Source organism: Ictalurus furcatus, chromosome 5, assembly GCF_023375685.1.
Source record: "Ictalurus furcatus strain D&B chromosome 5, Billie_1.0, whole genome shotgun sequence".
Lineage (NCBI taxonomy): Eukaryota > Metazoa > Chordata > Actinopteri > Siluriformes > Ictaluridae > Ictalurus > Ictalurus furcatus.
Window position 1 is genome coordinate 25,432,884 of NC_071259.1, and position 14,587 is coordinate 25,447,470.

A 14,587-nucleotide genomic window follows, 5' to 3' on the forward strand; every position below is an offset into this window, starting at 1 on the left:
AGAACTGGAAAACTTTTGAAACTTATACCACACCCAGTCATAATGGTTTTACGGATGAAAGGAAGAGTTTGGGTTGTGTGTCTTGTCCCACTTGATCCCTGGTGTCTGGAGACCTCTGAGTGAAGCCCTCCTGTAGGGAGGAAATTGCCTGTGATAAATGGAGGAAGCAGTGCATAACAACCTGGAAATGTAAGCTGCTATGAGCATGTCAGCATCTTATGCTGAAACTATGACTCTATGACTGTCCTTAAATAGCTACAGACAACAATTTAAAGTTGTCTATTCTTAAATTAAAGCATTCACTAAACATGGACCGTGTTCTTCTTCTGGTTTGAGAAGGGAAAATAATGGTAAGGCTGTCCACTGAAGTGTGTGCCCTTTTCTATCTTTCTTTTCTCATGATTTATTGAGAAATCCCACAAAATGAAGAGGAAGATCCAACTCAGTCATGAAGAAAGCCAAATACAACAGCATCTTGAATTCTAATGAGTTTATTAATGCAATTGAGTCTCCGCTGCTCTTTTAAATTGCTGGCATTCGTGGCAGGCATTTGCTGAAGCCAGTCACAACACTTCCTGATTTAATTACTTGATGCGTCTCCTCGAATACCTTAATGTCCCAGAGATCAGAGTGTAAAATATCAGAAACGCTTGTTTGATGGCAAACCAAAGTGCTACATTAAATATTAAGCAAAGTATTTCAATTAAAACGAAAGATAAATCTGTCAAAATACTCGGGTGTAATGGTGGTGCAGAGGGTTAACGTCACCTCCTCATGGCTTCAGGATCCTGGGTTTGTTCCTGAGCCCAGGTTACTGTCTATGTGGAGTTTCTCATGTTCTCCGATGTAGGTTTAGGTTGATTGGGTATGTTAAATTGCCCCTGAGTGTGTGCATGGTGCCCTGCGATGGACTAGCATCCCATCTTACACCCGGTGTTCCCGGGATAGGCTCCGGATCCGTTGCGACCCTGACCCTGTTAAAGCAGCCACTGAAAAGTCGCTCAAAAAATACCATGGAATTCCATATTGTGGCAGCATTAAATACAAAAATATGACACTATTAATTCAGTTAAAGTCATGGGAGACATGGATCTGAGGCAGCATCTTAACTGGAGGCATTGCTTATCTCGAGGACTGAATATTTTATGGATGAAAGTATGAGTTCCACTTATATAAAGTGAGCTATAAGTGTAGCAAATGGCTACTCGTTCAACTTATCTTTCAAACCGTGGGCACATTTTCTTATCAGGAGTGCTCATCAAATTTACAAGAGTGGCACTATTTTATGCATCTGACAACTTAAAACAAAAAGTTAACAGTGTGATACATAGCCTATATCCTTTGCACACATTACTATTCCATGACCTCAATTTAGTATTTCGTAGCCACATTAAGTTGTGTATACAAATAACTGTTGGTACATGATGTAGTTTGTATTTTCTATTGTGTTAAATGCGAGTGTTTAAATACTACTGAAAAAAGTCACCGACTCTGTGGATTGTGTGCCGGTTCTACCTAAATGTACCTACATTGCACACCTTCACTTTACAAAGCTGCATCAGTCACTTTTTATTATGGAGCTTGTTTTTGCTGCCAATATTGCTGTTATACTTATTGCTGCTACGCTACAAAATAGTTTACAGTTTACAGCCCATGTTCTATGTATTTATTGTCCTGTGCGTCTATTGATCTGTTCTGTGTATTTATTGTCCTGCACTCGTGTCACACTGTTGTGTATTTGCACTATATATATATATATATAATATAATATAGTCTTGTGTATATTGTCCAGGGTTGCACCATGGTCTTGGAGAAACGGTATACAAGATATATAGAGGAATGACTATAAAAGCCCATTTGGCTAGACTTGTATCAACTTGCCGAGTTATAAAATAATCACAGGAGGCTAGGTTGCTCTGATTCAAATAGACTGTTCAATCAAAGGCATGATTTTGTAAATCATAGGATTTAATAAACGCTATGAAGGACAGAGCTCGTCCTTTCCCCATACCTTTAAGCACGTTTTCTGGGATTGCTTGCTTGCTTGCTTTCTTGCTTGCTTAAGCCAAAGCCATGGTTTCATAATACCTTGTGAGTCACATGTCCCATTCTCCCTTAACTAAACCAAGGTCTAAATTGCATTATGTCTACTTGATGAGAGGTTTTGGCGCTCTTCTTGCTGACTGCTGCTTCTGCTGTATGAATCATAGTTTAGAGTAGGGTGTGTTCGTTCGCTTTCTCTGTAGCCCTGCATATAAACCCTTAGCACAATTGATATACTAATTGGAGAAGCGAGTGCGTGGGAGGCCTGGGTAGAAAGCAGCCAGAGGAAAAGTGTTCGAGAAACGCTGTTCATCTTGAACGCAGGCTCACATAAACCCACCACTGTGATAAACAACTTCTGACTGCTTCTGCCACCGAGCTTAGCAGTTAATACATCTTAGCAGCAGCAGGTGTCTGACTGTAGAGCCATGCTGCGGTGGTGCTGGTGTCCTCTTTCACAAATATGTTTGGTAAACATGGAGGGATTTTGATTAATGGACAAGTGCAAGAGCTCAGACAATTGATGTTTAGTGTTTTAGCCAGGTTTTCTGTTTAACATCCTTTGATAGAAGGTAGTATTCATGGAAGAAAATATCCAAAACCATAGAGCAGACATTTTGAAATAAATACTCTCTCTTTCTTTCTCTTTATTTTTTTGGCTGGTACAGAAAATAGGCATCCTTAAAAACCTATTAAAGCTCCTCACACATACATTTTATCCAGCCAATGGAACAATGGAGGTCTTTTTGATTTCTATCTTGTATTACAGTCCTGTTGAATTCTCAATTCTGATTGGTCAGAAGGTGTGATAGCATGGCTCTGACAGTAGTTCCAGCTGTAATTCATCCATTACACAGGTTTATGTTAATTTACTCCTTCTAATATATTGGAGTTTTTTTGATAGATGCGTCACACAAATTGGTAAAAATGTACGTAATTGTTGATATGGGGAACTTTTCTGTGAGGAGACATTTATTTAACTTTGTTGGAAGGGGTCTCCAAATTCAGCGCCTTGTAACAATCAGAGGTAAACCAATAATTATGACGAAGTTTTCCGACATGGGAAAATCTTCAATTTGGAGGGCTTTGTGGATTCTCTGTAACATGACAAGCTGCGTTTTTTGGGTTTGGTGTCTTTTTTTGGCTTATTATCATCACAAGAGAACACAAAAGGCTGGTGAGGAAATGACTACTGTTATAAATGGCATAAATTATATCAGGAACTAACTTGTTTCATGGATGTTCCACAGCACTGTATGTAACTATGAATTAGATAAAAAAAAGGACAGTAGGTCATTTTTTAATATAATTTCAAGAGTTACATGTTGAGTACAGGCCAAGGTCAATAACTAATATGTGGGGCTACTAAATGGTGCAACAGAAAAAGACCTCGGAGTTCAAGAGAGCAAAATTGGTTGTTTTCTCTGGGTGTGAGGAGCAATACTCTCTCACCCCTGTCAATGACAGCAACACTAACCAATCGTTGGTGTCTGTAAACTCATGTATGCAGAAGAGGGCAGATAGCACTTTCCTCTGAGTGCTCAGCTTCCCTGTGACGCAGCATGAGTAACAGGTCGAAACATGTGGTGGCTGGCCTCACGTGTCTCAGATGAAGCATGTTCTTGCCTTTAATCTACTTAGTTGTTAGATGTTGTGTGATAGGTGGGAATATCAGGAATATAATCAGGAAGAAAAGGGGTTAAAAAAATTTAGACTAAGTCAGTTGTTTTTGTTTTGACAGCTTTAACAGCTGCAGGTATTATAGCATAAACTTCTTACTATGAACAAGATCTGAATTATTTCTTAACACAGGATATAACTAATTTTTACTGCTGGGGAAAAGGGGGAGAAATAATCATTGTTTTTTTTTTTGTTTTTTTTTTTGGTTCTTCTGAAGGTTTTCCTTTTCTACTTGAAATCCTTCTTTGAAACAAGACATTCAACACAGTTTTATTAACTTAATTAGCGTGGGCTAAACCAAAGAAAACCAAAGTCTTTATATAAGTACTTATTTACCAGTATATTTATTAACCAATAACAGTTTTGAATTAAGAATCTTTCGGTCAGTCAGTAAGTCTGGGAATCATGGTGTAGCAAAGTAGTGTAATTCTTGAGATTAGTCCGTGCAGACTCGCTTTGTTTAAATCTGGTTTACATAAATATGCAAATGGCTCGGTTTTTCTTCTGGCTGTTTTCCGCACCGCTTCTTTCTCTTCGGTCAGTGCTACAACATGCACTTCTTTTAAAAGAAAATAAGTCCTGCTTTGATTAGAAGCAGAGGAGAGAGCTGATCGATAAAGCACAGAGAACCCCAGAGGACAGAACTGACAGGATCTCAACACAATCATGTGGCCATGACAAGCGCACATTGCTCCATTCTCCTCTGAGATTTAAACACAAACAAGGCTTGCCAAAGGAGATGCTCCTGCTCGCTAAACACGCATATAATTGATGTGGAATGTGTGTGTGACTCATTGGGTGTGTTGTGTCGAGTTGAATCTGTCACATGTGCTCCGCACGTGTTTATTATTTCTACACACTTACCATCACGAGAAACGAGAAACCAGTCAGACATACTATCAAAGAGCATCCCAAGACCTCTATAGTGCCTTGCATAAATATTAAATATTTTTATAATATAATGTAATATGATATATAATGTAATATAATATAATATCATGTAATATAATGTAATATGATGTGACATGATATGTAAAAATATATAAAATATTTTTCTGTATGAAACTGTCATCTTTAGCACTACATATGTGCATTAAGCCTACAAGCATTAATTTAACATTAACCGTATAAATGAATAACAATACGATAAATAGAGATGATGAAAAGGTTGTGCGTAGGTCACTGGCAGTAACGCACTTGTTTTTGTGTTGTTGTAGCTGCAGTCATCACTAATGAGAAACGTTTTAATGTGTCTCTCAATATAGTATGCTTTTTCTATAGTGCTAGCACTTGAGATGGAGATTAGTTTAGTTTTACTATGTTGTGAACCTAAAGAGATAAGGTCATCATGTTTGCTCATACGTGTCGGTGTGTGGGTTCACTCTTTAGAGAGTGGGTGCGGAGGTGCGGTCGGTGGTGGTGCAAGAGAGAAGGCTGCACATCGGTGTCCATAATGGCCTGTGCTGGGTGGATGGACCTCAGGTGATGGTGCTAGAGCACATGGCTGGGGGAAGCGGTGGCCTTAAACAGAGTTCTACAGAGACACACAGGTGGGTCAATTTTCCAGATAAAATTCTGAAATTAATTTCCCCATAAAACATGTCTGTTAATATCGTGTAATTCAGAACTATTAGACTGGTAGTATAATCCCAACTGTGTAGGTTTTGGAAGGGTTTTCAATATTCGAAAAATTCATGGATGGACCTTCATAGACAAATGTTTCAAAGAGGAATGCCATTACTTTTTTTTCCCCTCCAATGTTTTCCCATATTAGTTATCAAGTTTGTACATGCTAGCTACGTGAGACCTATCATATGGCAGCTACCATTTCTGTTCAGTAAGAACTAACAAAAATATGTGAAGCCATCCACCAGAGCTTCTTCCAAGGGACCAAGTCCAGACTTCCCACCAGTAGAAGATTCTCTTTTGAGTGTTGTATAGAACTTTTTTCTTTTTTACATTCTTGAACAAAACACTACTGCATCTGAAATTTTCAGTGTCAAATATAAATACTGACCTGACCTCACTCAGTTCTCTCCACTTATCACTATTCCTAAGGTCTTACGTCTTCTGGTATTCATCTTTACAGTAGATTTATACTAGTTGACTTCTTATCACAGCAGAATCCTTAAACTTTTTTTTTTAAAACTTTTTTTTCCCCTCCACTCCCCTCATGCTCTACCTTCCCTGCACCTGAGTTACCTTTGCCTCAATCTTTTCATTCATCACACCTTCTAATTGATAGCAGATATGAATTCTTCTGTGTGAGCCATAAATAATGTATGGCACAAACCTAATCTGATTTCAGAAATGCATTTTCAGACGTTTTCACTTTGGCCAGATGAGGATCCCCTCTGCGGCCACTTTTGCTTTAAGCTTTGCTTCATTAGCTCGTGCTGGATGTCAGCCCAGCAGAAATGCCACGAGGTGAAAAAGTCAAGAACAGAGTGCCGAACTTTCATACAGCTCGTGTGCACCAACATGCCTGGAAACAGGGCTATATTTAAATCCTGACGAGCATGAGGAGAAGACGAACAGTAGAGAGAGAGTGAACTGACATCTCCCTTATGTTGTCTCTCACGACTTCCTTTCAGCTCTTCGCCTCTGACGTGCAAGATCTCGAAGTTCACACCAGAACGTGTTGCAGCTACGTGCTAACGGGAGACCAACCGCAGCTTCCTGTCATTTACGGCTAGTTTAGGGTGCAGGAGTCTGGCATGGAGGAGCCGACGCAGTTCTCGGGGTGTCGAACAGAGAATGTGATTAATTAACAATACGTTTACAGCTCGACACTGCCACCATCTTGATGACTGGGTGTGTATGTGTGAGAGAGAGCATGAAAGAAAGGTGAAAGCAGACTGTTGGGATCAAATTAGCCATGCCAGACTGTCATGCATGACGAAAACATGACAGGTGTTTTGGGGGAATTAATAGATTTCTACACTGCAGATGTATAGTAGCACTAATTGTGCCAAACTTTAATATGGCAGTCTTCTAATTGTTTTTCCTCATTATCTTTCTTCTAGCACATCTGTGCCCATTCATGTACCCAGTTTGGAAACCAGTAGGTTGTTTGTATGGTCTATTGCAGAGCCCTGGCAGATTGAAACGGTGTTCATTTTGAGTATTTCAAATCCTTCTGCTTGTTTTTTTTTTTTTTCTCTTTTTCCCCTTTCCCTAGAGGGACTGTAACATAGCCCTCCAAATAAAAGAAAAAGCTCTATCAATTTCTATGTCTGAGTGTGTAGATGTCCAGCTTTGGATTGCACAAATGCATAAAAAATAAATTCCCTTAACCTCACGACACTTTCCAGGGAGCTCCAAGACCCGCTTTAATATATTTACTTACACTAATTAAATGTATATTAAATTTTGACTCCTTAAGACCCCTGAGATCTACTGTATGCCTCTCTTTAGAAATTTATTCCACTAAAGTCACACACACACACACACACACACACACACACACAAATACAAATTATTCTCTCACTGTAATGTATTTCCACTGATGTGCTACTATATTTAAATAATGCAATGCCTATACCCAACCGTAACCTCAGAAGCTTAAAACAAATCTGTTGGCTGTTTTAGGTTTTCTTTTTCAATAAAAACAGCACCAAAATAAGCTATTTTCCTAGTGGGGAATCAGCCCAGGTCAAAACTGTGACATATTCTTATCATTACTGGGACTCCATAAAGAGATGAGGAGGGGATTTTTTTTTTTTTTTACATGTATATTTACCTCATTTGATTGCTGTTTCCTATCCAAAGGGACTTAATTGGCACAGGAAACAACTGAGGCTAGGTTTTAACTCATGACCTTTTAATCAGTAGGCCAACAGCCCAAATCCTTACCCATCGAGTCACCACTGCCCTATTTTATTCCCCTAATAATTATATGCACAGTGATACCACTACACAAGCTTACCGGCTTACACATGTAGTTATTTCAGCACACTTCCTGCTTATTCATGAGTCAATTATTTCCCTCATTAGTGCCAAGTGGTTGTTTAAGGGTGGGATCCTAGCCCCGTACACAACTGTAATCTCTCATCGCTCTTTCCACGCTGGGCTCGATTGGCCACTAATGAGTTTGGTTCTCTCTGCAGCTATTTAATTTGTTAAAGCCATGTTTAGTGTACATGCTTTAACAGGATAGATTAGCAAAAATAGTGTCTTTATAAACTACAGCTGAATTAAAAAAAAAAAAAAAAAAAAAAAAAACATTTTAAATAGTAAGTTAGTTGCACTCCTACATTGCTTTACATTGCTACTTTACTTAAAAAAAAAAAAAAAAAAAAAAAAAAAACCTAATCTCTCATGTATAGTGCATTTAGAAAGTATTCAGCTTCCAAATGGTACAGCAGTAATATGTTTTTGAAATCGTCTGTAGATGACCAGGGAGTCCAACAGCAAATTTATTTGTGCTGTCTTTATTCAAGTGTTACTATGTCGTCTGCCAATTAGAGCGACACATCTGTGGGCCTTGTGATATAGCACGAACAGTAGTAGTTCAAAAAGGTGCAGTGGCTGGCTTCACATGTCTCTGAGGACACATGTGCTAGCCTTTAACCTTCCTGGTTGGTAGTTGTCATGGCAGGGAAGAGTTAGTAGGTGGGTGGGAATTTGAAAATAACTAAATTGTGAGAAAATGGGCTTTAAAAAAACCTTAAGTCATGACTTTAGTATTATAAGTTTTTGAATGTTGATGTCTTTTAGAGCTTTCTGATTAAAGTTTACATGTGATAAGTTCAGTTGATCAGATTTGATTTGGAAGCCACACCTCTGCTTATATAAAGTGACCAAGGTAATTGTTTACAGACTTCTGATCAAGGATTGTAACAAGGAAAAGATCTGAGGAAAAGGTAGCAAAACATTTCTACAGGTTTGAAGATTTTTCCTTGAGCTTACTGTCCAACCAAACTGAACAAACCACCAGAGGTAGAAAAGCCAAACAAGCTATTTCTTAGTAAAAGGCACATTACATTCTCTTGGAGGTTGTCAGAAAAACACAGAAATTATTCTCAGACCATGAAAAAAAAAAAAAAAAAAAAAAAAGATTTTATTGTGTGATGCAACCAAGAACTCGTTAGCCTAAATGCCAGGTTTTATACGTATGAGGAAATATCCAGGTATGGCTCATCACCTGGTGAGTTTCATCCCTATGTTGAGCTTGATCTCAGGGAGAATCTAGATACTACCTGGGACTTGAAGAAAATCTGTGAAAGACAATGACCCGAAACATGAAGGCATGAGACAAGTCTGTAAATGTACTTGTGTCCCACAGACTGCCCGTCCATTGAGTTTTGACTAAGCTGGTTTTCTGTTCTGTTCTTTAAAAGCGTTTTACTGTTATACAGTACAAATACATGTGCCATACCCTTCAGCCATGAGGGGCAATTGTGGAAAAATATGTTAATTTTTGGAGAGAAAAAAACAAAAAACAAAACAGAAAACATTTAAATAAGTAGTACTGTTTGAAGCACGAGGGTGTGGCGGCAGTACAAACTGCTTACTGTGATATAACAGACATGAATGAATCAGGACTCTGAGCATCTGCTGTGAGTCACCACAGTAAATAGATCTCTTTAATCGTGGTAGACACACACAGTTTGAGTTTTGCTGGCTGATAATGCATGTGCTGAGCATTCATGGCCATCTCTCTCTCTCCCCCAGTTCCGTCCTGATGCTACAAGGTAACGTGGAGCTGAGAATGATAAGGCACCCAGCCTTCAGTTTGCTCTTCCTGCTGGAGTACGCCTTCTCCGTTCCCCTTGCCAGAGATGGGAAGGTAACACGCGTTTATCCAAGTGTTAAATCAGGTTGGCTCTGTTTGTATAGCACGTTTCACAGTCAGAATAGTCTCAAAGCAGCACTACAAAGGAGAAAAGAGTAAAAGGAATGCATAAATAACACAGCATAACAATGGTTGAACCAAAATAAAATCTGATAGACACAACAAGTGATGCAAATAAAAACTTGAAAAACAGAACAAAAAGAATAAATATAGAAAGATAAAAGAGTAAAAGTAAATGGGGGGGAAAAAAGAAGTAGAACAGATGGTACAGTATTGTAGTTATTTATACTATTGCACCTGGTTATAAGCTTTCATGTAGCCTTGTGAGTTTGTGTTGATTCCATAAAAGTGAAGTAAAAGCCATACCACCAGCTATGCTTTATTGAATGTGCCACTGAAATACAAAAAGTGTGATTTTTGGTTGGGTTTTTTTGGGGTTTTTTTTTTTTTGTTGTTGTTGTTGTTGTTTGGCTGACGCTGATTATATATAGATTGGTGTTTGGGTCCAACTTGTTAACACTGAGGTACAATATCCAAGCTAGATTACGCACTGAAGCAAGGGTGAGTCATGGGCATAAACAGGTTTTGGGAAGTACAAATCTTGAGGGTATCTATGCGGAATCATACACCACAGCAGAAGGTGTAGAAAGCTCCGGAAAGAAACAGAACATCAGGATGAATCTGGCAGTGGTTTAAAAGACTGTATAATGTGATCAGACTGAAAGTAGGGATCTCAGTTGTGAAGTCTTTCAGAGACTTCAGTGTGTGCATTCCCATAAATCTGCAGCTAGAGCAACATTTCATCCTGTCACACCTGTTTAAAAGCAGGCTTAGGTCCCTTTACGCTATACTATGAAGTATGAGTTCAGTATGTTTAAGATGAAGGAACACACTGTATGAAATACATGGTGGCAGCTGTGTTATTGAATCAAAGCCCCATAGGGAGAGGTGTAGGAATGTGCTGCTTGTTACACACACACACACACACCTATACAGGTGAGAAAGGGGATCTAAAAGATGTCTCAACTACTCTTTTTTTTTTTATTATTCTTTTTATTTTATGTCTCTCCTCCTTTCACTCTGCTTTACTCAATTTTTGCTGTTTCAGTCTGTCTCCCTCTGTCTGTCTCCTTCTCTCTGGTGTATTAGTGTGTCTGTCCCAGAGGAAATTAAACAGCCATCCCTGGCAAGAGAGCCTCAGTAAATACACACATTGTAAAGAAAGAGGGAGAAAGAAAGAGACGAACAGAGGAGGCGGACTATGGGATTGCAGATAGCAGGTCTGTAGTGATCCCAGCAGGTTCCCACTGCTCTTCTTAGCTCTCAGTTGTGCTCCTACATGGATCCTCTCTGGATTAGTGCTTCCATAATAAAACCCACACAATCACAGCACTGTGCTTCAGCAGGTTAATCTACAGGGAGTCCTCATTATAGACTGATGCCACGTACATGGTCCAGAAGTCTGAATGTTGAGCCAAGAACTGTTTTATTCCATCGTTTATCAACAATGAACAAATTTCACTTGATACTGGTTCATTCAGAATTGAAACCTACACATACTGTTGAGTAGCTGTTTGGGAAACTCTGACAATTTTCAGAATATCCTGGTTTTTGTTTTTATTCTCAGACACCGTATGTCCATCTGTTTCACCCGAATGTTCACATTAACACTAATGGTATACCCCTACCATGGAAGGTGTCTCCAAAACAAAGAGCTCTGCTGTTAATGTTTTCTCATGCGTCAGCGTGTTGGACTGCTTGCAAGGACATTTTGGCATCCGATAGAAAACGTTGAGTTTACAGCATTCGTTCATCTTCAGTAACCGCTTTATCCTGTCTGGGACATGGTGGATCCAGAGCTTCTCTTGGGAACACTCGGCATGAGGCAGGAATACACCCTGGATGGGACACCAGAACATCACAGACCATAATGAACATTAACAACTCACTTATTTATACCTATGGGCAATTTAGCATAGCTGGCATGTTTGTGGGAGGTGGGTGGAGACTGGAGAACCCAGAGGAAAAATACATAGACATGGGGAGAGTAAACAGAGAAACTCCACACAGTCAGTAACACAAGTTTAGGTTCAAACTACGGACCCTAGAGCTGTGAGAGAGTTTGAAGCAATATTTTGCGAACACATGTACTATAATATCCTATAGTGCTTCATTTTAGCATGTTCTTTCATAGCTAGTGTTCAACTTCCAAGGGTTCACTGTTGGCTGTCCTTATAGATTTCTCCACCATCTTGTGCCATGCAGACTTGAATTCCTGAAGTCCTGCCCCATACCATATCCTACAATTATACTCCTGTTGCATTATGAATGCTCACATCAGAGTGCTTTCTGTCAAACTTTTCGACTCTGGCATCCTCTTTTTAAAGCACAATGGAGCAGTTTAATAACAGAATCTTTGAAGACAGCAATAGGTCACAATATTGCCTGGATTGCCAAGATATCAACAGCCCACAGGCGACAGAACATCTGATATCGTTTGTACACTTTTCCGGCTACAAGTTTCAGAATTTTGAAGGGTGCAATTCTGAATACTGTGACACGTTGAATGCTTAGTGGTGAGTAAACGAGATAATTAATCTCGCATGTTTGCTGATCGGAAAAGGTTTGCAGTTAGATATGTGCCCTGTCAATCAAAATTCTGTGAACATTGGTGGTTCTTGGGGATTTTAATTCTATCTATCTACATAATCATTGTTGCTAATTGAACAAATAGCTATTTTTAAAGCTGCAGTACTGAACTTTTGCCTCTCTATCGCCATCTCTGTTTGAAACACAAAACTGCAAGTTACTTGCGGCGTTATCTTTTTTACGTGGGTTGTGTTTTTGCACTGCTCCTCTGTGCGCATATATCTGATGGTTTGAGGTATTCGTATGGGTTGTATATTAGCTCCAGTACTTGACAACAGAGGTGGTTGAATTTGCTAACAAGCTATAGAATTTGATATCCCTTCTGCTTTTGAATACTGCCCAAGTATAGTTTTGGACACCCTGACAGACTAATCATCATGTACTGATCAACACCTAATAATTGCTGCATAATAACCAATAAATAACTTTAATTATTACGGTTCTATGAATCTTGCATTTTTTTAGTAAATAAGAATAAACTTCATTTCCTTACTTTAGCAACGAATGAATGGAAATCTAATTTAACAGTGTGGGATAAACGATCAATAAAACAATGGTAGTGGACTCAGAGTTGTTGGACCCTATTGTATGACTGTAGCAGGACACTGCACTCACACACAACCTGAGACCAGGTACACAACAGGCCAAGAATACAAACACAAACACACACCCTACTGCAACCTGACAGCACACACACAAACACCCTCCCACACATGCCCCACTAGAGCCTCATTACAAACCTATTGCAGTCCAATCTGACACATACCCACCCTTCCACACAAAAGAAAGAGATGCACATTGTATAAAGCAACATGTCCCCTAAGAGCTTGTTTTCTTTCGCCACATGGCGCAGACTGTTTTATGAACGCACGTCACCTCACTTAAGTCATGGAAGAGCTTCAGTCAATTATGTGCGTAGGTGAAATTTCACTGCGGTGTGCCGGCAGCATGGATGCTGTTAGCATGGCGGCGCTTCCATTTTCCACTGGCTCAGGTCACAGGAGTCTCCAATTAAAGGGAGAAAACAAGCCGGCGTTCAGCTAATAGCTAACTGCATGCTCCATATAGCAATTCGCTCCAGCAGTGATGAGAAGGGAAACCTGTACACAATGTTTCCTACATGTTTAAATTGATTCCCACCCTACACTCTACACCGTTTGTCATCGTATGTTATATTGTGTATATGAAATGTTCAGAATCCATAATTTTTCTCTCACTACTCTGCTCTCAAATGAGACTTTCAGAACTATTTTTAAAAAAAAGGCATGTGTAAATGTTTTATGAAGGGAGGGAAAGGACGTGGGAGAGAGACAAATTGCGTGGGATTCTGTATTTTTAGCTCGTGTTAAAGGATGATATCGTGGATGTCACTGTGCTGACGAATATAGCAGGAATAACTGCAGCACAGAGACAGCAGGCTTTTCACTGCTCTGAGTTTAGAATCCAACTGTCTGATTGGTTAAAAATGTGTTCAAGCAGAAAGCTCTGTGAAAAAGCTTTAAAGTGCCGGACTTTTAATTACATCAGCTGTCAACACGTCATAGCGCTGGGATTTCTGAGCATCGCTCTCCTAGTAACAAGTTCAAATGAAAAACATGGGGATGGTGGTTTAAAGTACCATGAAAATATGGTATTTCTTGATATTAGTTCATTTTTTTGAAGAATTAATGGAAGGATCTTTGTTACATGGAAATAACCATATTGCTATGTATCAGGTTTATTTAGAGTGAACATTTACATTTATTCATTTAGCAGAGGCTTTTATCCAAAGCTACTTTCAAATGAGGAAATACAAGCAAAGCGATATATCAAGCGGAGAACAATACAAGTAGTGCTACTGTACAAGATTTTTTAATTGAGTTCTAGAGAAGCAAAGTGCGCAGAGTAGAGATGTAAGAGCCAGAGTTGTTGTGGTTTTTTAATTATTTATTTTATTTTTTTTTAAGGATAATGTGGGGTTGGCGTCTTAGAGGTTAGTTACTTACTCACGGAAGAGGTGGGTCTTTAGCTGTTTTTTGAAGATAGTGACAGATTGACAGAGTCACGCTGAGTAGACACTACTAAGTGTCAGTCATTAACCAATAGCAGATTGCGTGAGGGAACGTAAGCTTTCAGTGTTGAGGTAGGGGGGTGCTGATCCAGACAAGGTCTTGTACATGAGCATCAAGGCCTTGAATTTGATATGGCGGCTACAGGAAGCCAGTGGAAGCAGATGAAGAGGGGTGTGACATGGGTCCTTTTGGGCCGGTTGAACATCTGTCTGTCCCTAACCCTAACCCATTTCAAGCAAATATGCAGTGTTAAGGAAAAAAAAAACATATATATATATATATATATATATATATATATATATATATATATATATATATATATATATATATATATATATATATATAATTTTTTTTATTTTTTTTCAGC

General features: G+C 39.0%; 1 protein-coding gene across 2 annotated transcripts in view; it reads left to right on the forward strand.

Annotated features, from left to right (window-relative positions):
• The window catches only part of nphp4 (nephronophthisis 4), a 208,992-nt gene that overhangs the window by 68,110 nt on the left and 126,295 nt on the right, over positions 1-14,587 (forward strand). For both annotated transcript variants that reach the window (XM_053625420.1, XM_053625421.1), the window contains exons 7-8: positions 5,113-5,273; positions 9,400-9,514. In XM_053625420.1, coding sequence (XP_053481395.1) covers positions 5,113-5,273; positions 9,400-9,514 — 276 coding nt within the window. The remainder of the gene's footprint in view (positions 1-5,112; positions 5,274-9,399; positions 9,515-14,587) is intronic.